The sequence below is a fragment of the Populus alba genome, chromosome 15, assembly GCF_005239225.2.
Source record: "Populus alba chromosome 15, ASM523922v2, whole genome shotgun sequence".
Classification (NCBI taxonomy): Eukaryota; Viridiplantae; Streptophyta; class Magnoliopsida; order Malpighiales; family Salicaceae; genus Populus; species Populus alba.
The window spans coordinates 16,115,389-16,140,528 of NC_133298.1; the positions used below are offsets into that span (position 1 = coordinate 16,115,389).

General features: G+C 33.7%; 4 protein-coding genes across 8 annotated transcripts; 3 read left to right on the forward strand and 1 right to left on the reverse strand.

The window, feature by feature from the left end:
- The first annotated feature begins 1,149 nt into the window (after positions 1-1,149).
- LOC118057543 (HVA22-like protein e) lies at positions 1,150-2,587 on the forward strand. The gene is made up of 5 exons (XM_035070148.2): positions 1,150-1,394; positions 1,491-1,517; positions 1,665-1,787; positions 1,884-2,127; positions 2,265-2,587. The coding sequence occupies exons 1-5, from the start codon at positions 1,348-1,350 to the stop codon at positions 2,283-2,285; spliced, it is 462 nt and encodes a 153-aa protein (XP_034926039.1). The 5' UTR covers positions 1,150-1,347; the 3' UTR covers positions 2,286-2,587.
- A 5,603-nt stretch (positions 2,588-8,190) lies between these two features.
- Positions 8,191-9,151, forward strand: LOC118057542 (uncharacterized). The gene has a single exon (XM_035070146.2). It carries the CDS (start codon positions 8,336-8,338, stop codon positions 8,939-8,941), a length of 606 nt encoding a protein of 201 aa, XP_034926037.1. The 5' UTR covers positions 8,191-8,335; the 3' UTR covers positions 8,942-9,151.
- A 1,342-nt stretch (positions 9,152-10,493) lies between these two features.
- On the forward strand, positions 10,494-13,277 carry LOC118057541 (11-beta-hydroxysteroid dehydrogenase A). 2 transcript variants are annotated; one of them, XM_073404748.1, is made up of 7 exons: positions 10,494-10,588; positions 10,915-11,226; positions 11,363-11,555; positions 11,655-11,740; positions 12,039-12,170; positions 12,243-12,371; positions 12,887-13,277. In XM_073404748.1, the coding sequence occupies exons 2-7, from the start codon at positions 11,044-11,046 to the stop codon at positions 13,085-13,087; spliced, it is 924 nt and encodes a 307-aa protein (XP_073260849.1). In that variant the 5' UTR covers positions 10,494-10,588; positions 10,915-11,043; the 3' UTR covers positions 13,088-13,277. The 2 variants fall into 2 exon arrangements, with proteins under 2 accessions (XP_073260849.1, XP_034926036.1); XM_035070145.2 differs by lacking the exon at positions 10,494-10,588 and having other exon boundaries at positions 10,626-11,226.
- A 2,015-nt stretch (positions 13,278-15,292) lies between these two features.
- LOC118057540 (recQ-mediated genome instability protein 1) lies at positions 15,293-21,117 on the reverse strand. 4 transcript variants are annotated; one of them, XR_004688977.2, is made up of 9 exons: positions 20,544-21,117; positions 20,275-20,445; positions 19,754-19,899; positions 18,911-19,167; positions 18,244-18,587; positions 17,039-17,149; positions 16,828-16,956; positions 15,995-16,663; positions 15,293-15,510 (listed from the first exon to the last, which is right to left on the reverse strand). XR_004688977.2 is itself a non-coding variant. In XM_035070143.2 (8 exons), exons 1-8 carry the CDS (start codon positions 21,000-21,002, stop codon positions 16,493-16,495), a joined length of 1,788 nt encoding a protein of 595 aa, XP_034926034.1. In that variant the 5' UTR covers positions 21,003-21,117; the 3' UTR covers positions 15,816-16,492. The 4 variants fall into 4 exon arrangements, 2 of the variants coding, with proteins under 2 accessions (XP_034926034.1, XP_073260903.1); XR_004688976.2 differs by having other exon boundaries at positions 15,293-15,760; XM_035070143.2 differs by lacking the exon at positions 15,293-15,510 and having other exon boundaries at positions 15,816-16,663.
- Between the last annotated feature and the right edge of the window lie 4,023 nt (positions 21,118-25,140).

The following is a 25,140-nucleotide window of genomic DNA, read 5'->3' on the forward strand; positions in this document are numbered from 1 at the left end:
TTTGTCTTGATCCATCCGCCCATGAAAATATTATAAAAGTAGGAACTTGTCCTAATATAGACGAACCCTATGCCTGATGGCAAGTGTCACCGACCTCACTCCTCAAAAACATGAGCACGTGGCTGTTGCTTGGGAAAGGGACAACCCCATTCATATCTTGGGCAGACCTTTGAAGAAGTTCCCGAACTGTCTTGATTGAGTCCCCAAACATTTTTTCATATGATCAACTGGGGCTCTCTAATGTTAATTCTCAATTGAGTATCTTCATTCATTTTTTGTACAGGAATTCCATCCATTTTATTATTATTTTTTAATGATAAAACAAGTTATTTTATAAGAAATAAAAGAGCTTTGGTGGAGAAACTACTGTGCCCGAGCAAATAAAAAGTGAATATTCTGAATATTTGGCAAGGATGTAACTTGGTTATAAATATATGTCACTAACAGATCATGCAAGTGACTTCACCAATACATTTATGAATTATTGAGATATAACAAAGAAAAAAAAACAGCTTGATCAAGCTAGACCAATAAAATAGCATTAAAAATTTATAATTTTAGATCTAATTATTCTATCAGACTTAAATTTCTGTAGAAATACTTGAGATCTAGTTTTTATAGAAAGTTCTGGCTCATTATTTTTCCTTTTATTTATTGGATTTTATGTGTTTTTTTAGTTTTTTATGTTCTTTTGTTTTGACTTTAGAATTTTAATTTTATTACTAAGTTAATATTATAAACCGAACTTATTAGATTTTATTTCAAAAATAAAATTGTGACATAGAGAGATGCTGTGATAACTCTATTTTAACGAGTACTCTGTCTTTTTATACTAACTTTTCTGCAAGCATCAAAAACTTAATTGAGAATCCCTCAAAGTACTTCGAGGATCCAATTGAGACAGAACATTGTTTAACAACTTGAACAAGATAAAGTACGTAGTTAAGGTATTTGTTTGTAGGTTTTTCCCAAAATATTTTTATATGAAAAAAATATGTGATTAAAGTAAAAGATTGTGATTTTTAAGATTAAAATGCAATCTGGCCCTGCAAGCACCCGAGCTTATTTATTGATTAATGCCAATATGGACGGTGCTAAATCTAGCTCGACACGTTTAAGGCAGAATCTGATGCTAACTCCCTTCCTGCCAAGTGTCTTCAAGAACACCATATAAGTAGCCCTTCACCTTCAAGTCTCTGTCCACTTGTCGTTACATCCTCTTAACAGTTTTCTCAGTCTCATTGAGTGGTTTCAAGTTTCAACTTCACCCTTCTTTCAGTTTCAGTTTACTCGGTTTCTTTGATTTTTGTTGCCACTGGGAAAACAGGAAGAGCAGGATCAGCAAATATGGGTCGTTTTTGGACTTTTCTCACTCATGTTCATACACTATCTGGGTAGTTTTTGAGTGATCCCAAGATAATTTCTTTCTTTCTTTTAGGTTTTAATGTTTTGGTTAATGATCTGATTGATGTTTGTTTAACAATGTGCAGGCCAGTCATGATGTTGCTCTACCCCTTGTAAGAACCTGAACAATATTTTCCAAAAGTTCCAATCTTTTTTGCTTTGTGTGTTTGTGTATTTTGCTTTCATTTAGAGTGCGTGAAATGTGCGCACCGAATGATCTATTAAGCAATCAATTTCTCTTCTTTTTTAATGATCACTAGGTATGCATCAGTTATTGCTATAGAGAGTCCATCAAGGGAGGATGATGAACAGTGGCTTGCTTATTGGATCTTATATTCATTTCTAACTCTTACAGAGATGCTGCTCCAATCCATTTTAGAGTGGTAATTAAGAAAATCATTTCCGAAAATTTCTTTTTTGGGCTATTAGTTATCATAATACTTTATGTTAATGGGGTTCAGATTATTATATTATTGCAGGATTCCTATATGGTACTCTTTGAAATTGGTGGTGGCTGCATGGTTGGTTCTACCACAGTTCAAAGGTGCAGCTTTCATATATGAAAGGTTTGTGAGAGAGCATATCAAGAAATTTATAGGGGAAAAAGATCATCCCCATCCCCATCACAAGTCTACCACTGCCAGTAGTAGTGGTGGCGGCGGTGGCGCTGGCGGTGGCGGCAAAGCCAAGAATAAGTTCGTTCACTTCATATCCCCCAATAAAGTAAGCAAACAAATCAATCTACCTATCATTACTTTTGCATAAGCCACAATATTGTAGGCTCTTTTAACTAGTTCCTTGTGATCTTTTTGATGGTACGTATTCTTATAATTTGACATGAATATACTGTGCGTGCTCAGGGAGAACATGAGGTTTACTGAAGAGGGAAGAAAGGTTAGCTAGAAGAGAAGACAAGTAAAGACATGGTCGGCAGCTTGCTTTTGTGGATCCTCCTCTCTTCACCTCTTTGCTTTTCCCCTTTACACTTTGTTGGTTGTAAATCTTTAACCCATGTACAAGATCGAATGTTGTCACTTTCCTTATGCTTAGGTTAATGAGTTATGTTGAAAATCTTTGATGGAATTAGATTTGAACGTCTGTCCCCTTGACGATGATGCTCTGACTCATGAGTTTTCTTCAATCTTACGTGTATATATATCATCTCAATTATGTTGTGGGTGTTTATCTGAGAGATTAATGGTTGGTTTTTTTATGATGCCTCTATATAAACATTTGTCTCTCCAAATCGAAATTATTTTTTCAACGATTTAATAGGAGGTTCAAGACCCATCTGGGTAATTAAGTTGTCTAAAACTCTATACTCATGAGATTTTTTTTTTTTTTTACTTAATATGGTAATAGGACGGGTTTTACCTCCTCATCCGTATCCATTTTTATTAGATTTAGGGTGGGGAAGAATTTTCATCGATTTTAGGTGGATTCAAATATTCTCCATTAATAATAAAAAGAAAAGGGATTAATGTAATTACTATAAAATATTTAATAATTAATGTACAATGAAAAAAAATTAATATTAAGTCCATGTAAATATATAAATTAATCTAATGGATAGTTCAATATATATAATATAAGGTAAATTTAATTATAAGAAAAAAAGTATTTTAAAGGATCCATTTTTCAAGAAATGTGTTGAATACAATAAGTTCGGGTTTTTTACAGGATGAATATATTATTCATCCTTTTTATTTATTTATTTGTTTATTGGAGAAAAATACCTCCCATATGTATCTAATTTGGTGGGGTCCCCATCGGATAATTTTGCAATCTATAATTTTACGCTAACTGGGCTAGAGTGATGGGCTGCGGATAGAAGATGGTTACGAGTTCAGCTCAGCTAGTTGAGCTTCGGGCAAACTTTGATTGGTATGGATTTGGACTCTCTTATCAGCCCCGTAACTCACTAAATCCAATTTCTAAATCCAGGGAGATAAAATCCACATCCCAATGAAGATTATTGTTTTATATCATATTTGATTATAATGAAAAAAATAAAATAAAATATGAAAAAAATTTATTTACTATTATCAAACTTACACACTTTAGTTTATACTTAGTGTTTAAACTAATAATATCATAATAGTCTAATTATAAAATCACAACTTAGTTGATAGGTTGGCCGAGGGCCTTGATTGGTCCAAGTTTAAAAACAAATTAAGAAAGGATTAACTCGATTCTAATCTGGTTAAAAATCCAGGTCAACCTAAGATAAAACACGACTTAAAAACATGTTGACCTTATCAAAAAACTTGGTCAAAATAAGGTTGCTTTGATTATTAAAATTTTTTTAGGTTATATGAGTTGACCCTCCCGATCAATGATTTGAACCTTGTTTCAGGATTCAACTTAAGTCAAATTTTAAAACTATTATAATAATCATTTTTATTATTGCATCAACCCAGGTTAACCCATATGACCCTCCTAACCATGACACATGCCTTGTCCCAATTGACATCCAAGTCAACTTTTAAAACTATGATAATAACCATTTTTATTTAATATTGACTCGGGTCAACCCAATTTTACCCTGATGATAAATGACCTAGGTCTTATCTCAAGTTGATCCTTGAGATAAATTTTAAAACTACAGTTATAATCACTCATAATAAAACCAAATTTAATAAAACCGCTAATCTTGCGATCATGGGCACAAGATTGAGATCTCCCCACAAAAAAAAAGAGTGAAAAAATCACAAATTAATTTAAAAAAATATTAAAGGATGAAATTGAAAAAAATAATATATTGTGACAGCAGTTACTTTTTAAAATGTAGTATTTGATATTGTAACAGCGGTTACTTTTCAAAGTGTATCATTTGTAAATACATAAAGTAATGTATTTATAAGTGATAAACACTAAAATTATTTGTAATATCTATCCTTCAAAATCATAAAAAAAAAAAAAAAAAATTTAAAATAATAATAATAATAACAACAAACCTTCCCTTGGAAAGTGCCTTCACTAATAAGGAAATCGTGAAAGCCCGCAAGCAGAAATGCGGATTCGCATTTCTTTTGTCTCCTTGCCTTCTCTAACAAGCAAATCGTGTTTCTTTTGGCTCCTCGCGTGCCAAATGGCATCAAAGATTCTTCTATATGCAGAAAAACGAGCACAAGGTCGGCTTCTTTAACTTTAAACAGCAATAATGGCCTTGAAACTGTGGCATATTCCCCCCTAGCTCTCTATCGCCTATGCCTTGTTTGTTTAATTAATTAGATTTCCCTCAAAAAGAAGGTATCCATACCATTTCTTGTACGTACGGTGGAGTACATGCAGGCCGTATATAACAGTACCACCCATGCTTTCTAAAAGCAGGTTTCTGATATTTGTCACCATGTGCTCAGGCACTTTAGGTTTTTTCTTTCTTTGTTTAAGCATTAAGGTTCCAAGTTAGGGCAGAATCTCTGGAAAGAGCTAAGATATTAAATGTTCGAGCAACTTGTAGGATTTAGGACAGCGAATTATGCCTAACTAAACATTAGAATCTTGTTATAATAACAACAGTTTGACACGTTCTGTGATACTACACCACAAGGTAAAGTGTTTGTATTTACACTCCTTGCTCAAGCCACTCAATATCTTCTTTCTCTCACGCACGCATTTATACTTTTAGATTTTTCTTTCTTTCACACATCTATGAAGGCAGAGACATTCGTATTAATAATAATGTTTTGTTTTGTTTTTATTTTTTTTTTGGATTAGATATTTAAACAACCTAATTATTTTTTTTAGGTTTTTTTTAATTCAATTTTATGCTTTATTACTATGCTGTTTTGGAAATTATATTTTATAATTTATTTTTTTATTATCTTTCCATTGGGTTATTTATTAACAAAATATTAAAGGGCGTGGCTAAATTACTATAGTTGTACCTATAAAAAATATATTAATTAGATTAATTTTTTGTTTTGTTTTTAGTTTTTTTTAATGGTATTATATTTTTTTATTTGGTGCTTATTGTTTTGATTTCTATTTTTTTTTCTTTATTTTTTTGTAAAAACTATTATTCTTTTCAATTTCACCCTTTAATTATAATATTATTTTTTATGTCAATATGATCCTCATTCCTTTTAATTTTCTTGTCCTTTTACTAAATTGATTTTTTTCAATCTCACCTTTCAATTAAAAATAAAATTTATTTTTTATTTTAATTTTGATCCTCATTATTTTAATTGCTATTTTTTAAAAATATTCTTGTATAATTGAATTTTTTTTTTCAATTTCATTCTTCAATATTTAATTGATTGAGAATTGGAACTTCGTTATTTTTTTAGAGATGCTTTAGTTTTAATGACTTCGAGTCACAAGTTTAAAAAGTTAACATGTTTTTTTTTTAAAAAAAATTATAATTCTTTTTTTTTTTAATAGGGTTATTCCAATCACATGATTTAAACCGTGAGTTTAGTAGAATATCGTAAATTAACTGAGCTCTAATTAGCTTACTTGTAGATTTGTCATAACCAATTTTTTATGTCTTTTTTTTATTATGACTTCAATATCTAAACACTATTATTTACACACACAAAAAATCAAAACCGACAACCTAGCTGAGTCACCAAGGTTAGTATGTGCATAAATCTTCAAATGCTCTATTAATATTGATTGAATAAAAGCTACTTTTACATGCTCCATTTGTACCTCGTGTCCACTAATAGTTGATAGATAAATGGTTTAGGCATGCAATGTTCTTGATCTCTTTTAAATTAAAATATATAGGAAAACATGTAAAGGAAAGTAAACCAATGCCCTTAAAATACACTGAGATTCCATTGCACAGATGGGCCATTCCCTCCTTTTCTCTCTCCCTTAAACATACAGAAACTCAAATCTTAAATGATTTGAATCCTCTGGGTGAAATCAGGAGATCTAATTACCTTTAGCAAAAGCATGCCTGTCCTTTCAATCTTTACACATCCACAGAAAATCTCAAAAAAAAAAAAAAAAAAAAAAAACAAGGGAAACTCCATAGCATGTGCCCTTGAGGAAAAACTAAAGGTAGGCAACGTCTACTTTCGAGTTTCAAAGAATGGAACATCTGTCGAGAGAAAATCAATAATGCTTAGTTACCTCACCGAAAGCAATTGCAAAAATAGCTCCTCTAGATCCATCTAAAGGGTTCTTGGAGCTTTTTTCTACCTAATAAAGGTAATTGAATGACTAAACTTTGAGGTAAGATTGCACACTTGTTTGCTTAAAAAATGTTTGCTTGATATATACACCGCACGCATTCGTCCAATATAACAATTGTTTAACCATCGTCAATCACTGGCTGGTTTGTAGGTATCTCGGGAAGGTGTTTTCTTTTTGCTGCAAGTTATCAGTACAAGTAGACAGGTCGATGGCGATCCCCAATACCTCTATACTGCTGCTGCTAAGCAAAAAGAAAAATCACATTAGACACAAGGAGATAAATATGTTAAAATCTTCGATTAAAGTAATTGTTCCCCTTTTTTTGCTCGACTTTTTCTACTTTCAACATGTAAATCTGTAGAGGATACGTTCATTATTCAACTAAGCTTAGAATACCAATAATAAAGGTATCTTAAAACGAGAGATGCATATTATACTTATTTCTAAATCTATTGTGGATCTTAGCAGTTTTACCAAGACCAAGCATGCAATTCTTTTGCACTGTTCAATGGTCGAGAAGCTAGAGAAGTGCGCGCGCGCAGGAGGCTGCTAGAGTATTGCAATTTGTTTATCAGCAGACAAAAACAAACTGTTGCTAGCTAGCCAGCAGCCAATATCTTGCTTGTGTATTTTCAAGTTTATTTTACATGAAATTAAAATGAAGATGCATAAACAGAGAGCACATTTCTTGATATCCTGTAGCTGTTATCCAAAAAGCAGCACCCACCCTCTATTTCTATGCCCTAGAACCACTAAAATGGGTTTGTATATGATATCTATAATATATACAAGTCATATAACACAAACCAAGTCTTTAACTTCATTAAGTAAGCTTGTTTGTTGTGTGTGGATGTATAGGCATTCTGATTATTTCCCTTTTTCGTTTCCACTCAAGAACGTGCCTTCTACCGGTAGAATTATGCAAGGAAAAGCTTAGCAGCTGCTTTAAGAACCCCACACTTCTCTTCCAGGAAAGAAACAAATCCGATGCTTTTATCAGTGGAGTTCCTAAAGTAATATGATTGGTATTAATTACTCTCTCAGAATTCTGGAAAATAAAAATTCCATGGTTCCCAGCACTATGAAGCCTCACCATGACTATGCACGTAGTTATTGAAGCAAATCTCCTAAGACGACAAGAGACACATCTAATCAGTATAATTTTTCCTCTTTCTCTTTGTTAATCTTAAGGTACACTGCGCTTCCTTGATCCTAAGCAAACATTCTTGGTTTTCTATTTCTGATATTCATGAAACATTAAGCACTTCCCCTATCCCTCCAAATCAAAACCACTAAGCTAAAGTTTGTCAGTTGATGCCAGGCAAAAAAAAAAAAAAACTGTGTAAGGAAACATTCACTCTTTCATGTAAATAGAAAGAAAAGGAGAATGTTTACAGATTACCTTAATTATTATTCAGATAGCTTGTTACTATATTAATCGACATAACATCAACTACAGGAAAGCAGGTAGCCACAAGAGAAAAGTAGCCAATAAGCACTCATCAATCTCCCATAGCTTTTCATAAAGTCATTAACCATTCAAAAGTAAAGTAGAGTAGCATGTGTTAGTTTTACCAAATTAACCTCCTTTTGCCCTTCTATATAATTCCATGTCTGCAATGCCTTTTGTCCAGTCAAATGGCAGTTCTCTCTAATGGTCTTTTTAAGATTTGCCTCTGAATTATTTCCCAGAGTTGTTTCTATTCATTTCCTAAAGGATAGAGTGAGATTCTAAACTTATCTTAAAACCCCAGCTAATCCCTCTTCTGTACAAAATCAAGAAATGGATCTCATTAAGCTGAGAGAGATTCATGCGATTAACAAGTCCAAGAAGCATCAATTTCTTGACAATTTTTTCTTGTATTCTTTCACTGTGTTGTCCTGTACTCTTTTCTGTTCTAGCCCTTTCTGGTTTCCCTCCCTATTTCATTCCATGAAGCTCTTTCTCTTCGTCTCTCTTCCAAAACTAAGTTCTATTTTACTCAGCCCCAAGTTTATTTTCATTGTTGGCAACCTCATAATCTTTGTCCTTGTTGGTGAGTCCAAGTACTTTACTTCGAACTCTCCATTAGCGACTGATGTTTACTATGATGAGTACATTGACCAGAAAAAGAGCCTTCAAACAACTTCAGCTAGCGTGGAAGAGAAAAAGGAGGTAAAAATGGAGGAAGCTTTCAAAGAAGAACAAAGCAAAACTTGCGAAAGCGGAGAAAACATTGGAGGGAAAGGATTGAGTGAGGGAAACTTGAAAGCACACAAGGAACCTAAGGATTTAGAAGGGGAAGAAGAATTCAGTTTGCCGACAGAGGAATTGAAAAAAAGGGCTGATGATTTCATTGCAAGAGTCAACAGACAAAGGATGCTTGAAGCTCGGCTATTAGTATGCTAGCTATAGTTAATAAAACCAAGTAAATTAGTGGCATGAACTAGCTAGTAGTTTGGTTTTTGTGGATTAAATCTGGGTGAGTTTAAACTAATAGATGGTCCTGTACAAGGCCCTCAATTGAACAAGAATCTTAGCTTGAAGTGAAGATTCCTCTATGTAATTATCCTAGTACATAAATACCATGTAATATTCATGGTTTCGGACACCATAGAATACAGAGTCTATCCTTTCACCATTATATGAGCTTTTGCTTCTAACAAACATTGAAACGAATACCAACAAGTCATCCATGGGAAACGGATTGGATCACTTGATGCAACAAATGTTGAACACATGAATCAGATTTCACAGAATCCCAACATGTATTTTCATGAATGGACTACTCAAAATATCCTATCTTCCTTCTATGCCTTCCACCAGAAATCAAAAGATTATGCGATGATCGTCATGTATTAAAAAAACCCATGATTGAACTTGGCTGAAAATTTATGTAACTGAAGTAATTCACTTGATTCAATCTTTAAAATGGCAAGTTTTTTTCCCCTTTTCTCGTTGGTTGTTAAGGTTGCAAGGAAGGACTCTGTCTCTGAGTTCTACCCTGAATAAAGTCTCAGATGGTCTTTCCTGATCAGGACTATTCCTGACAGGTTCTATGTAAATTTTTTTGTTAAGTGAGGGCAATTATCACTTTATAAATTATAATTAATAAATATATCTTATTTGTTTTAAAGTTTTTTTTTTTATTAAATGAGGACCTTGAACCATTGTACAATTAATTCTTAACTTAAACCTGCTTTTCTGACGGAAACATGATTTGAAAAGAAAACGTTGAAGAGAAATAGCCATTAAAGAAGAAAAAAAATGGACCTTGGTCAATCATGGCAACCAGGTCAGTTCTTGTCTATTGGTGAATAAACCCTCTGCTTTTCTTTCGTCAAAAGTGTCTGTTTAGAAGAATAATTATGGTGGTGTTTTTTTTTTTTTTATTTATAAATATATTAAAATAATATATTTTTATTTTTATAAAAAAAATCATTTATCATGTTCGGGTTTATTTGAGAATTTAATTGTGGTTGTTTTCTAAATTATTTTTTATGCTGAAATGCGTTAAAATAATATTTTTTATTTTAAAAAAATTATTTTTAAGATTAACGCAACGATTCAAAATATTTAAAATAAAATTAATTTTTAATAAAAAAAAATAAATTTTGATGAAACGTGATTTGCACCGCATTTTCAACCATCCTCCGCATTTTCAACCATCCTCTAACTCAAACACAATATTTGAACTCAAATTCCATGTTGATTGAATTTGATTTGCTCTTCAATTTGCAAAAGAAAAATGCTTAGAAACATTATATCTTTTTTCCTAAATTATTTAAGAGAAATGTAGTGATTTTAAAATTCCCAAAAAGGTAAAATCCACAAATTATCCATCAAGTCACTTAAGAAGATAAATTTCATATAAAATTATTTGGATGCAGTTTTGCATAGCAACTTTTTGTACGGTTCGTGTATTTATTTTTGTGGTTGAGACTGAATTTATACAGGCAACCAAGGACAGGACGAGAAAAAAAATATTGAATTTATTTTTTATAGCTTTTTCCCAAATACAGAGGAACTGATAGAAGAGCGGTTTTCTGCTTCCTGGTATGTGCTCTCTCACTCTTGCACTATCTCTGTTTGCATTCTGTTTTATTGTCTGTTCTTATCCAAGAGCTATGTCACTATTGCCATATTAACCATTGTCCATTTAAGTTTAATTTAGGATCTGTTCTTTCTTTCTTTTTTCAACTATTGCATTGCTCAATTGAACACATTTGCATGAATGTGGAGCATAAGGGTCAAAGTTCAGAATATAGTTTTATAGGGTATCAAATATTTGTTTGTCCAGACTGTTATTATTTTATATTTTGAACCGGGAATCTCGAGAAACCTGATTTTAGTTCATTGTTGATCACATTCAACTACTGCAGGAGAACCCTTCAAGCTAAAGTTTTTAAACCGGCAACAAATCTTTTCGAGAATTTGAGCTCAGCAACACAGGAAATAGAAATTGCTGTGTTCTGGTCTTTTCTCTCCGACCTGAATTACTGAAGCACAGCATGGATTTGATCCACAAAGTCCTGAACATTGTGCTTCCTCCTATAACATTGATTCTTCTACTTCTCTTATTGCCGTCCTTTATTGTTTCCAAGTTCATAAGTCGTATAAAAAGATCAATAAATAGCGAAATGGTGGCAGGCAAAGTAGTTCTAATCACCGGTGCATCCTCGGGCATTGGCGAGGTTGGTATGCATTCTCTGCACAGATGTAAATGTCTATCATATTATGCAGACTAAATTAAGATTTGGAATCTTGTTGCAATTATTACCGGGATGCTTCTTGTGTAATGCTCTAACTGTATTTTGTGATTTCTGTAAGTATCTTGCATATGAGTATGCTAGGAGAGGAGCATGTTTAGCCCTTGCTGCTAGAAGACAGGAGCGTCTTCGAGCAGTTGCTGATAAGGCAAGGGCGTTGGGTTCACCGGATGTTATAGTCATCCCCACTGACATTTCGAAGGTTGAAGACTCTGAGAGGTTTATTAACGAAGCAGTGAATCATTTTGGCAAGTGTAAGGATCTCCTTCTATCTTCTTTCAATTTCAATTTATGTGCAAGATTTTTTCATAAAAGAGGTTGTTTTACCATGACTCATGGTGTTTATGCAATAGTGGATCATCTGGTGAACAATGCTGGTGTTATTCAAATTGACATGTTTGAGGATTGCAAGCAAATATCAGATTTTGCAACACTTACGGTATGCTTTTTTGTGCAACAGTTGATACTTCTAGGTTCTGACGATGCTCTGTTAAACAACTGCCACTAAATATAAGATCATTTAGATAAAGGAAAATTAAGTATAACTCTGAATTTTCCATCACAAGCTGCTGAACTTAAGTAAATGCATTTGATATTCCTCGACAGCTAGAGTTTTGAGCTCACTCCTCATCTCTCTTTAAAGTAGGGTGACTCTCTGTTGTAACCTGGGAATTACTTACCAACTTAAAAGCTCAAACCTATTCATGTTTCTGACACAAATTTGGTGCCTTTGGCAGAACACAAATTTCTGGGGTTCCGTATACACCACCCATTTCGCTATTCCACACCTAAGAAAAAGTAAAGGGAGGATTGTAGGGATTTCCTCAATTGCTGGATGGTGCTCAGTGCCTAGGATGAGCTTCTATTGTGTAAGAAATGTCCTTGAAATATGCTGCACTCAGCCATTTTAGAGTGACTAATCAATATTATAATGGCATCAGGCAAGCAAAGCAGCCATAACAAGTTTTTATGAGACACTGCGTGCTGAATTTGGTTCGGATATTGGAATAACAATTGTCACTCCTGGTGTAGTCGAGTCAGAAATGAGCCAAGGCGATTTTTTGTCAAAGGTATTTATGAAGGAACTAAATGGAGAAATAACATATGAATGTCCCTTTATTAACTTTTTTTTTTTTTTGGGGGGGGGTATGGGATTTGGGAAAAAATTATGTGATATACATGATAGTTAGCAATCCCATGTTTTTTATTTAGGTTGCATTTAGTTAATGTTTCAAGATAGAAAAATAGAGAAAAAGTGTTTATTTGTTGAAAAAACAGAGATTTATATATATATCACATAATTTTGAAGTAAATTACTTTCAAAACAAAAGGGACATTTTTTTTCTCTCCCAGTTGTTCTGTTCATAGCTACTTACCAGTATGTTTCATGTTCACTCCGACTTTTATGGTTGAAAAGTCGAGAGAGATGCCAATATTTGATCTTTTAAACAAATGTTCATTAATCTATAAAACTTGTCCTGTCTCCTCAAGTATAAGTAGGACATTTCCTTTGGATACAAGTCTTACCAAAATTGATCTACACAACTTGATTTTCTAACAATTCTCTAAATGGGATTTTCTGCAGGCCCAACTAGAGTTTGTCCCGGTGGAGTCGACCGAGAGGTGTGCTAAAGCAATCGTGGACAGCGCTTGCCGGGGAGATGGATACTTGATAGAGCCGTCTTGGGCAAGAATGTCGTTTCTGCTGAAAGTCCTTTGTCCTGAAGTGCTGGAGTGGTTGTTCCACATGGTACTGGTTGCTAAGAGTTCAAAGAAAAGTAACTAGCATGACAACACTGATAAGTGTAGTTTAATTGTTTAGATTTTAGATTTGTTTTTTTAGAAGTTATAAGTTTAAGTCTTATAAATCTTAAGTACTAGAGATTTATATAATTATAAATTTCAGGATCTGTATAATTAATTGAGATGCATGCAAGCTAACCCGAATAACAGTGTTAATTAAAAAAAAATAGCTAGCATGAGCTTTTATATCTCACTTAACAGGCGTCAAATACGCCTTGCGCATTTCAGCTTTAATTCCAGATCTCAAGCAGTGACGCTGTTTAATTTTTTTATTCCTCTGAAAATTCTGAATGTTTGCTCCTGTAATACATAAAGCCATTTGCAGCTCATTCTACAGGTAGAATATGGTCGTTGATATGTTTTGCCTAGCTAATTCTAGCGTTTTCTTAGGAAAAGATTTGGCCATACAAGGAGAAAGATTTAGACATGTTACACGACTTAAATAGAGACCAAGAAGAATAAATGAGTGGTGTGTCTAAGTGGCAAGAGAGAAGAATGCAAGTGCGAGAGAGAGTGAGAAAATGAGAGTCTAGGTGATATGAGACATATTATTAGGAGAGTGTTTTATGTGTGAGTGACATACAAATTAGTAGTTGTTCTAATATCCATATATTTATATAAACGTCTTGTTATTAAATAAAAGCTAGTTTGTTTATCGACCATTAATTTTCAGCCTATTTGGAAATGGAAGTGATTTTGCAAAAGTAATTTTTAATTGAAAATATATTAAAATAATATATTTTTTAATTTTTTATATTAGTAAATTAAAATTATCAAAAAATACTTAAAAGTATGAATTTCATATCTTATATCATTTTTTAAAAATATATATATAATAGAATAAATTTTTTCTCGCTTTGTATCTCTATCATTTTCAATTTTTCACTTAAATCCCAGCCGAGATATTTCAAGTTTAATTTATTTGTTCTCTTTCGAATAAAAAGAAACTAGACTGTGAATAAAGTTTAAAGACTCCATTTCCATGAAGCGTGCATGCTACCTTCTTGCTTGGACCTGGCAAGGACAGTCCAACTCATTCGATATATCTTCTTATCCTCCAGTGATTTGTCCCACCAAAACCTGTTATAATAAGGTTGTCAATCTTTGAGGAGAAACTCGAAGGGAGTTTGAAACACGACAACAATTTTTTTTTTTTTTTTGCTTTATAATTAAACCTCCCTTCTCTCTTGCGATAATAATTCCTGCTTCCAATACTGTAGCTGGTCATACAGTCATAAAGAAAACCAAAAGCTTGAGTTTCGGACCTCTCCCATCTTGTCGGAAATGTTAATCAAATTACAGCTCCTGCATACAGCACTTTCATGATCACTTAAGGCCATGTATAATCTGCTACTAGATGGAAGTCTCTAGCATAGCATTTGAGTATGCTAGGAGAGGAGCTTGTTTAGCCCTTGTTGCAAGAAGAAAGGAACGTCTGATACAAGTCGCTGCCATGGCTGAGCTGATTGGATCGCCTGAAGCTATTTTTATCCCTGGAGATGTTACCAAGGACGAAGATGTGAAAGATTTACAGATGCAGCAGCGAAGCACTTTGGTCACTGTAAGTAGACCATCCAAGAAGGTCTGAGCTAGCAGTATCGATCGATTTCCGATTTGCTTTGGGAACTCAAATGCACTAAAATGATAAACTCTTGATGGGTTTTCTTTGTTAATGGTGGATCATCTGGTGGCCAACGCTGGGGTTGCAACAGCGGGCGTGTTTGAAGATGCCCCTGATGTCACTGCTTTTGCACCAGCTATGGCAGACAAACCCTTAAAACGACCCTCCCATTTTTCAGATGAACAAGGAATAGGATCCCATCAAAACTCATGTCTCCATGCATTTTCTATGCTAATTTTTCATTCCGTACAGGACATAAACTTCTGAGGCTCAGTTTATTGCACCTACCTTGCAATTCCTCACTTAAAAAGGAGCAATGGAAGGATCGTAGTAATTGCTTCAGTTGCCGCATTTCTACCTATCCCAAGACCAGGCTTCTATAATGTAAGATTTTCCATCTACATCTTTCAATTCTGTCTGTTACTTCAATTAATATCCATTCTGTTTTCACAATATTTATAGGCAAGTAAAGCAGTATATAGCATGTATGAGACACTGAGGGTAGATACCTGAATAACAATTGTTATTCCTGGATTGATCAAGTCGGAAATGAGAAGGGTAAATTTCCATACCCATGATACAATTATGTAGTTAAAAGTCGCCTTCAATTTGATGCTTCCACTTATAACAGGATTGAATTGCTTGTTAGGCAATGATAAATCCGATGCCAGCGGAGTCTACCACAGAGTGTGCCAAAGCAATTGTAGATGGTGCATGCCGTGGAGACAAATACCTGGTTGAACCAGCTTGGAACCGTTCCATAATTTATTTCAGGTTCTTTTTCCCTGATATAGTAGAGTGGAGCAACTGTTTATTTTTAATCTTGACAAGATCAATCTACAACAGATAGGAGTTGAGAGAAGTACTGAGAAGATCCTCCATCTAGTAACTAAATGAAGGTCGGTCTTGCATCTAAGACATTTTAACCTTATGCCCTGAACCCGTAATGGAAGCTTCTTGCATCATGTCTGGTTGTATCATAGAAGTTTCCTTAACTAGTCTGTATTGCATAATGCCAGTCTAGAAATTATGTATCTGTCTCAAGAAATAAGTGACAAATTTATGGGGGGATATAATGAATGATTTATTTTGAAGCATAGGTTGAACTTTACTGGAAATCTATGATAATTTTACAGAAATTTATATCCATTTACAAACATGGCATATTACAGAGAATGTGAGGAATTATGCTAAGAAAACCCAAAAAGAAATCCGAGTGCCTTAGAAAATAAGAGCAAAAGGAAAGTTAGTGGAGTTACGTGGGTGTACCTCAACTAAAAGTTAATGAAGCAAACAGTGGCTTCTCCTTGTCTCATTAATATTCGGATAATCCTCTCCCCTCCCTTATATATGAGTGGCTTCTGGGCACAATTGGCAAATCTCCAGTTCATAGTTTCACCCATTCATAAACAAATGTCTTAATGTGATGACCATCTTTGCGAAGATCAGCAGCAACACACAAGTCTCATGAAAAACACATGACGCAATATCATGCCTGGTAAAGTGTCAGCAACATTCACCTTCTTAGCCATATATACATGTGGCAAATAATCTCAATCGATGATATCAGGCGCGACCATGATTTTCCCAGTCCCTGCAAAAAATTCAGGCTATCTTATAGGTGCCTGGTGAGTGAGCATGAATATGATCTAGGAATCTGCATAACCATGCTAAGAGAAGGTTCCTCCTTTAACCAGAAAAGGCAGCAAAAAAATTCGATCATAATCAATTTTCATTTCCCTTTAAGCATCATCGAATGTGAAGCCATTATGGTGATATATCAATAGGTCCCACAGAGGAATGTTGCGGTGTTAGGGAAGAAGAAAAGGACTTCAGTCTTCTCATAAGCAACCATGCATCAGAAGGAGGACAGCCTTGGTTCATCTCAAGAACAACAGGAAGTTTAGAGGCTCCATTTATCTCTATGAGCATTGTTCCCTGGACCAAAGTATTTCCAGATTGAGTGAAACTAAAATAAACCGTGCTTAAAAATTCAACAACGTGACATTCAAAGAACATTGAACTCTTCCTATGAAAAGAACTTGACTGATTCTTCAATGAAGCTCAACTTCATAAATAATTAAAGGTTTAGCATATAATACCTCAAAATTCACTAAGAACATCTGAAACTGTCTCAGGGTCTCCTTCATTTCACCAACTCTCTTTTTATCTGACGAAGAAAGAGCAGCGGTCACCTCCACAGGAGAACAACCTATTCCTTTCAGCACTACCTAAAAGTACAAATGACTTGTAAAACTATAAAAAAAATTAACCTCGTATCATCAAAAGGTAAAACTCCAACTTGGAACTCACATTGTGATCGATTAGGATCTCAGAAATGAGGCTGCCATCATCAACATAAACCTGAAGCTCATATGTCGTCCTCTGCTTATATTGGAATCCCTTTACACCAGTCAAGAAGCACTGCAAAATTTTATGTTAACATATTAGAAAGCACTGAAACAGTAGAAAGTACGGATACTATACGGGTTTGATATGTACTTTCAATTATATGCTCAAATAACATCAAAAAGAAAACTCATATTGTTTTCATGGGAATTTATTCACATATGTAAGACTGCACCACCATAAAAAAGTTTCTTCAGTTAATGGAAATAGAATAATTCACATTTCCGTGCAACATAATAAAGGTGTTGAAACTATTATGGTCACTATTTAAATATAGTCCCACCAAAATCAGATCCAGAGTCACACTTTGGTATTCATGTGAAATAGTTCTTAAAACTCGTATCATCGTGGTTACAAAGTTCAAGTATTTGCTATTACAGCAAGAGAAGGCCCCTGAAAGTCAGGAAACTATAAGCATGAAATAAAACAATAAACCAGTAGGATGCAGAGGAGTTACACCATCCTTACCATGTTCCTCCATCATTCATCAACATAAAAATGAAAGCATATTCCAGTATATTTTTTAAAATATTTCAGCATGTGAATCATTGTCCCTTTTCACGGGCATAGAAAAAATTATACAAGAATTTACACATAATCCAAAACCTTAAGCTGGAACTGAGAGCCTACTGGGAGTTGCTCTTTGGATACCTTCTAAACTACAAAGCTACTTATTTTTATTTTGGAGAGCAAAGCAATTCATTTATAAAATAGTTATTCAATCATTAACAAAGCTCAGCTAGTTGGTTTTCTTGATAAATGTTTCTTAAAAATTAAGTAGCAGCAATAGAAGTTAGTATTATTTTGAAAATAATAATAAGAAACTACAAAAAAAAAAAAAAAAAAACTCATTCGCTCTGTTTGTCTTTTTAAAACAATATTTGTTTTCCATAATATCTAAGCTATACATACTATTCGTTGCACCCAACCTAGAATACTGAAGTTAAGACTTCTGCTACTTGCACCAAATTCAGTTGAGCAATAAATAAAGCCGGTCAAAATCCAAATCACAATCTGTTTTAGGAGAGAACATAATGCCCCTGTGCAAAGATAAGCACCAGATGAGCAACACACTTGCACACATGCTCAGAAAGAGAGACACTACACACCTTGATCTTTCCTCGAACAGAAGGTTCTTTCTCCTTCATTGCAGCCCATTTAGCTGACAAACTAGCCAAGTATGTGAATGGGATTTCTCGGTCTCTAGATAATATGAGGGGGTGTTCAAATTCATCAATCATACAGACATCCTCTTGCTCCAAAGTACCATTAGAGTGTTGGTTAGACACAGAATTCACCCCACTTATAGAAGGAGCATTGATATGCATCTCCCCAACATCAGAAACAATACTAGATGATAGATTACACATAGTGGTTTCTGCACTCATTGGAACAGCACATTCTTCCACAGTCCTTTGACTAGTATCAGTGGCAGATACAACCAAATTGGCACCTAGAAAACATGAAGGAAAAAAAAAATTCTTATTATTAAACGAACATTATGTAAACTCCAGCATACAATAAAAGCTATTAACAGGCTTGTAATCCACCAAAATGTGAACCTTTTGGTAAATATATCCTCAAGCATGAAAGCAATAGTTAATTCATGAGTTTATTCATTCCCTATTCTACATTTGAAGACAGTAAAACGAAAACACAAGATTACTTCATGTACAATGTGATTTACTCTTGACATTCTCCCAAAAGTTTGCTATATCATCATTTACGTGTTAAAGAAACTCAAAACTGCAAGAAGAAGAAAGAAAGCAGGCCAACCTCGTCCATCTTCCTGAAAGGGAGTTGCAACTTGTAATGTGGATCTATCAGTATGTTGAACAACTTTGACAGAACTATTGGTGCGTCCCAGGGCATTACCAGAAACATTGGTGTTCTGAAGATCATCCGCTGAGGTATTTGTATGCCCAGGAACATTACCTGAGTTATTGGTGCGACTGGGAATATTGACTCCATTAGGGGCCCATGCAGCCTGAGTTGCTCTAGTTGCTAAAGGAGGAACCTCTCCAGTCCTTGATCTGCATAACAACAGTGCAAATCAGTTGCATTTAAAGAAGACAAATAGTTGGATCTCAAGTGATCCCTTGAGGATCTGAACTCAATTCACCTAACAGGCCAATTAAAAAGAATTGAAACTAAAATAACCAGCAAGATTAAAAGCCTACACTTGAAAACAACCATTCTAAAACCCAAAAAAAAGTCTCTCGGTGTAACTCAATCATCAACTCTATTAATGATTATCTCTGGAAAACGTTTTACTATAACCTCCAAATTTTCACCTCCAGGAATGCTATGAAATCAAGAATTAGTCCTAGTCCAATTTTCTGCACATGCCTCTGCTTAAAGAAGTCTTTCATATGCAAAGCCTTGCAGTGGATAATCCAATATCTCACCATAAACCACTCTCAAAAGGCACAGCTAATTATGCAATAAGAGCAAGGTCAGGCAAAGATATGCAGAGAACATCACTATACAATAACATTTAAAAGCAGATTTTCCTTTTTCAGGGACAGAAATAAAAAAACTGAAAAGAAAAGTAATAAGAAAGGCACAGTGCTGTAAATCTTCAGAAAGCTCAATACATCCTAGACACCTAAAGCATACCTTCTTCCCCTTGGTGGTTTATTTATCTCATCAGCAAGACGTTGACGTGCTGCATCCAACTCTTCAACCACTCCTCCTAGAATTTCTAAAGCTTCAGGAACCAACATTAAAAGCCCACGCCGTATATGTACATTACAGATGGCAACCTACAATACAAAAGAATTATGTTTTGAAATTTTCTGACAAAACTAGCACTGATGCATAAACATGAGAATAACATTTGCACACCAAAATTAATGTATCAGCTTATTTTCTCTTTAGCTAGCCATTCAAACATTAAACACCTTATAACCAGGTCAACAACTATAGTCACTTCACACTCAAAAAACTTTAACAGAATCCATCAGTATTTTTGCCATATTTCTAAACCATCCTCACAATTACCAATGCAGATTACTAAATACACATCTCAGACCTTCCATATTATCATCACTATTTAATATTTATGACAATGACATTGACAAAAAGATACTCCAATTCAATAAACCATAAATCATCAGGAAAAAAAATAAGAATAAAACCTTGAATCCTGGAGGAGCTAAAACTTTAAGATCCTTAATAGGCCTATATTCCATGCCAAAAACACGTTGGACACCATCTGTCATGGACAGCTTAAGGCACCTCTTCACTCCCGCATTCGCATCCTGATACCTTCCTTTAAGTGGACAACTAATGTTAACAATCTCATCCACCTAAAAAAAATTAAAATTCATCGTAAATAAACAATCACGTGCTATAAATTTATCTTATTTAATTTAACAGAATTTGTAATCAAATCGAAATAGGCCACCTGCAACACAAACGGCCCGGGGAGATCAGCAAGGTGCATAGAGTCCACGTTTGGAGGAAGCACACCAGCACCGCAGTGATTCATATCTGAAATCAAAAATTGACCGAAGCAAAGCTTTGCCTTTGACGCTATGTCAAGCGAGTTGTCAATTTGGCGAAGACAGGAATCAAGCCACCCTCTTTTTAAACTAAGTCCCGTTCTCAGTAGAAAATCCCCAGTAGGACAACCAGATATGGGTGGAGCCACCGACGGAGGAGACGGTGGAGTGAGGTAATCGGAGGCGTCGGCGAAATCAGCATCGTCGGAGGAGATTGGAAGTGGCACTGGCTGTTCAGGGAGGTTAGGGTTGGGTAATTGGTGAGATTCCATTTGATAATCTTGTTGTTGGTTTTGCTGTTCTTCGTCGTCTTCGTCGTCGTCGTCGGAGTAAGAGCTGAGTCTGAGGCGTCGTCTTGTCATTTTTATTGAGAGAAAGAGCGAACCAGTGAGGGTTTTTTTCTTTTTTTTTTGGCCGTTTGGGGTTTCCCTCCAGATTTGTGATATAATTTTTTTATATATTTTTTTGTCAAGGAGGGAAAGTGGAGGAGGGGTGGGAAAAAATTGCAATTTTCCTATAAATTTAAGGTCCTTGACAGGCAGGAAAATGTATTATGGGCCTTACACCAATCTAATTAACAGGTGGATAATGGGCCTGGCACTAATCTGACTAATGTATGGACTAAGGTAGTGACCAGAAACGCCATACAAACACCATTTGTTAAAAAATTAAAAAACAAATATTTAAAATTAATTTTTAATGTTTTTTATTATTTTTCTGATATTAAAAATAAATTTAAAAATAAAAAAAATATTATTTTAATATATTTCTAAATAAAAAATATTTAAAAAATAATTATCATCACAATTAAAAAAACACACTACCTAAAAGATCTAATAACTTGTTTATTAAAATCTCAATATAAACTAACCAAACAGAATTCTCAATCTCACAGGGAATGGAAAAAGATTAAAAGATGTGATTCAAGCTAAAGTGTTCAAGAAAACCTTAATAATTAATGTTTAGTTTGTTGTTATTCCATACAAGATTGATGCTTGTTTGTTTAAGCAAAAAACATTGAACGGGTTACATAATAATTAAAAAGGTGTTTGAATGTGTGATAAATATTTTTTTTTAGTTTTTTTTAAAAAAATATATTAAAATTAATTATTTTTGACATTAATACATCAAAATAATAATAAAAAAAAATACTAAAAAAATTAATTTAAAGAAAAATAAATAAATTTTAACAAAAAATACAGATTCAACTTCAGAATGGACATATTCCCAAACCTGGCCTAAACTCTCTCTTGCTCCACCCACTGCTCCGAGGAAAAGAAAGACCATGCAACAAATATATGAACAAATATTTTGGTAGCTTTAACGTTTGCATCGACCATGCCCCATTAACACTATTAGATTTGTTTGCAAAAAAAATGTGGTAACAAGAAACAGATTAGGGACTATTTTGTAACACATATCTGCATATTAGACATAATAACACAGAAAATAAATGTGTGTATTTTGTAAATGTTTATATCCAGGTCTATAAAAATTATTTTTTAAAAAATAGTTGTGTAAATTTTTCAAATTATAACAATCATGTGAAATCTAAAAAATTAAATTGTATAATATAGAAATATTGCTGAGGTGTTATTTTAAGTGATGATGTGAGAGTTATAATATGGATGTGATGATGTGGACGCGGGCCGGAATAATTATTTTTAGAGGTTAAAAAAAATATTTTGAAAATAAAAATGTGTTTTAAATTAAAAAAAAAATACATGATTCGGGGTATAAACCTAATTAAGCAATGTAAAAAATATTAATTTTTTAAAAAATCATAAAAAAATTCTTAGTTTATTCATGTTAAAAATTTATGGTCTAAATAACAGGGTTGGGATAAAAAAAATAAAAAGAAAATTGAAACAAGTCACTAAACACAATATAAAAAACTTCAACCTTGAAGAATGGACTTGAAAAAAATTTAATTATTAATTAATTTAATATTAAATGATAAAATTAAAAAAAATCAATTTAAAAAAATTAACATAGTAAATTCAACAAAAAAAATTAAAAATAATTGAGATAACTCGGTTTATTTTAAAAATTAATAAGAAATTCTATAAAAAAAATAATAAATAAAAATATTATAACCCAATCTTTAATTGAAGAAGGATAAAACTGTTGAATTATGAAATTATAATGATCACCAAAGAGTTTTAAAATACTGAAAATCCCCTTTCATATCCAAAACGCCTTTAATTTTAAGAAAATTATTCAAAAATATTCAGGTTATCTTTTAAAACAAGAGAAGGCTTAGGGGTTTTTATAACACCTTCAAACTTCAGGAGTCACTATAATTTTATGATAATTTAGAAGGTTTTTATATAATTTGTTTCTGGTTCTTATATAATTTAGAAAAAAAATTATATAATTTTTTCAAAATACAACTATATATGATTCTTTTTGGTTCGCTAGTAAAGATAATTTTTTGAGGGAAAAATTCCCAGCAAAACAATCCATAAAATCAAGGGTATGTTTAAAAAAACATCAAAGTATCCAGGACTAAGATTTAATTTTTTCTCAAACTCTGGAGGTGCTTCATGTTATTGATTTCTCTTCTTCCTGTTTTTTATTATTATTATTATTATTATGATTTCGGGGGAACGATCACCGTTATCACCGCCATACCTACTATTCTCTATTCAATTTGATTTCAACAAGTGACTGAGAAACAGTCAACGTGGCAAGAATCTGCAGCAGCAGTTGCTTGGTCTAATACGGACAAACCATCATTTTCAATCAAGAGAAGCTTTTATCACCATGTCTCTTTCTAATTTCATCTAACTTATCGGTCAATCATATATATATATATATATATTGGTAGCATGTGAATCCACCTTCTGAGAATATTTAGAGTGTGACTCAACTTCAGTTTGTCCAAAAGTAGAAAATCCCAAATTAATTCTCCAGTTCTCACCTCCGTTTTAAAAATGCCGACTTACCGGGTAAAAATATCAACCGGTGATCAGGTGGTGGGATCGAGTTTTAAAATGGTGTTTCTAAGCGGGGTGGCATGAAATCTGCGTCGACTTCTCACCTCCAGAAACGTGAATTCTTAAATGCTGGAGTGCATGAAGGTGAGCTGCTCATCTATGAAGTATGAAACTTCAACAAACGCACCTCCATTTTTGGCTGCAACATTTAATGTTTGAAAAGCTGTGAGAGGTGAATATGCCAGCTACCAATATGGGAAATCACGAACCATCCTTTTTGGTCCACATCACTTGTCTGGCTGGTATTCATGGAGTTCGTTTTGATAGTTTAGACTTTGGTAGTTTGCGGTGGAAGGTGACGGTTTGGGTGTTTGGGTTACAATGATAAAATTAGTTTTTGTTTTTTTAATTAAAAAAAAAAATATTAAATTATTTTTTAATTTTTTAAAATTTATTTTTTATATCAATATATTAAACCCATCTAAAACACTAATTTTTCTAAATAAAAAAACAGTTTAGACAATGCTCCACCTTAAACTTTAGAGCTTATTTAAGATTGTGATACTGGTTGTTGTAACCTATTTTCGGGTCCCACAAAAAAAATAATTTTTTTTTTAAAAAATAATAATAATAATAAATAATAATAATAATATGAGGCAGAAGCGCTCAGAAAATGGTCAGAAAATTTGGTTAAGAAGGTTACAAATACAAGATGGAATTTTTTTACAGTATATTCTTGAATGATGAGAGCCCTATTGGAAAAGAAAATTTGAATTTTTAGGAGAAAAGTCCAAATTTGGATGTTTATGGACTTAATTGGATTTTTAATTGAATTTATAGGGGATTTGATTGCAAGAAAATTTGATTTTTAAGTCAATTTGGGCTTTAATTGGAAGAAATTAAAGTTCTAGGGTCAAATTATAATTTTTAGGATTTGATATGGTCAAATCAGGGGCTTAATTACATAAATATTGAAGTTTAATGGCCAATTAGAAACTTAATTGAGAATATCCGAAACCAGGGACCAAATTGGAGAAGGCACGTAAGTATAGGGGCTGTAATTAATAAAATCAGGGGCCAAATTGAAGAAATTAGAAGTTTATTGATTAATTGAGGGTCAAATTGCATAAATCAGAGACCAAGGACCAAAGTGGAAAAGGCGGCCAAATATGAAGGCGGCGATTGAATTTTTCAAGGATGTAATTGAAATAAACAAAAGATAATCGAGGGCTGACTTGTAGATTGACGCCTGTTGGCGCCCCTTTTGTTATTTAAATGAAACGACGCGTTTTTCCCAAAACGACGCTGCTTCATGTTAAAAAAAAAAAAAAAGAGCAAAACAGTGTCGTTTTGAACGACATTGTTCCCCTTTCTCTTTCCCTGGACGTGCAGCAGGGGAAGGTTATTTTTTCTTCTTTCTTCAACCCGACACCCCACATGCCTGCCAAAACCGCCCCCTATGCGCTCTCATGATGAAAAGTCGAGGGAGCCACGCCCACTGGCCACCCGAACAGCGCTGCCCTGCCCCATGCGCAACAATAATGAGCCCCGCTCCCTTCCC

Excerpts from the sequence above, each read along its gene's own strand:
- LOC118057541 (XM_073404748.1), top strand. The coding sequence starts at position 11,044 with ATGGATTTGATCCACAAAGTCCTGAACATTGTGCTTCCTCCTATAACA. Across the intron at positions 11,556-11,654 it reads AGTGAATCATTTTGGCAAGT|TGGATCATCTGGTGAACAAT; the intron begins GTAAGGATCTCC and ends TTTATGCAATAG. Across the intron at positions 11,741-12,038 it reads CAGATTTTGCAACACTTACG|AACACAAATTTCTGGGGTTC; the intron begins GTATGCTTTTTT and ends TGCCTTTGGCAG.
- LOC118057543 (XM_035070148.2), top strand. The coding sequence starts at position 1,348 with ATGGGTCGTTTTTGGACTTTTCTCACTCATGTTCATACACTATCTGG. Across the intron at positions 1,518-1,664 it reads ATGATGTTGCTCTACCCCTT|GTATGCATCAGTTATTGCTA; the intron begins GTAAGAACCTGA and ends AATGATCACTAG. Across the intron at positions 2,128-2,264 it reads ACTTCATATCCCCCAATAAA|GGAGAACATGAGGTTTACTG; the intron begins GTAAGCAAACAA and ends GTGCGTGCTCAG.
- LOC118057540 (XM_035070143.2), bottom strand. The coding sequence starts at position 21,002 with ATGACAAGACGACGCCTCAGACTCAGCTCTTACTCCGACGACGACGAC. Across the intron at positions 20,446-20,543 it reads CCGGGCCGTTTGTGTTGCAG|GTGGATGAGATTGTTAACAT; the intron begins GTGGCCTATTTC and ends AATTTTTTTTAG. Across the intron at positions 17,150-18,243 it reads CTGTTCGAGGAAAGATCAAG|TGCTTCTTGACTGGTGTAAA; the intron begins GTGTGTAGTGTC and ends AAAATTTTGCAG.
- LOC118057542 (XM_035070146.2), top strand. The coding sequence starts at position 8,336 with ATGGATCTCATTAAGCTGAGAGAGATTCATGCGATTAACAAGTCCAAG.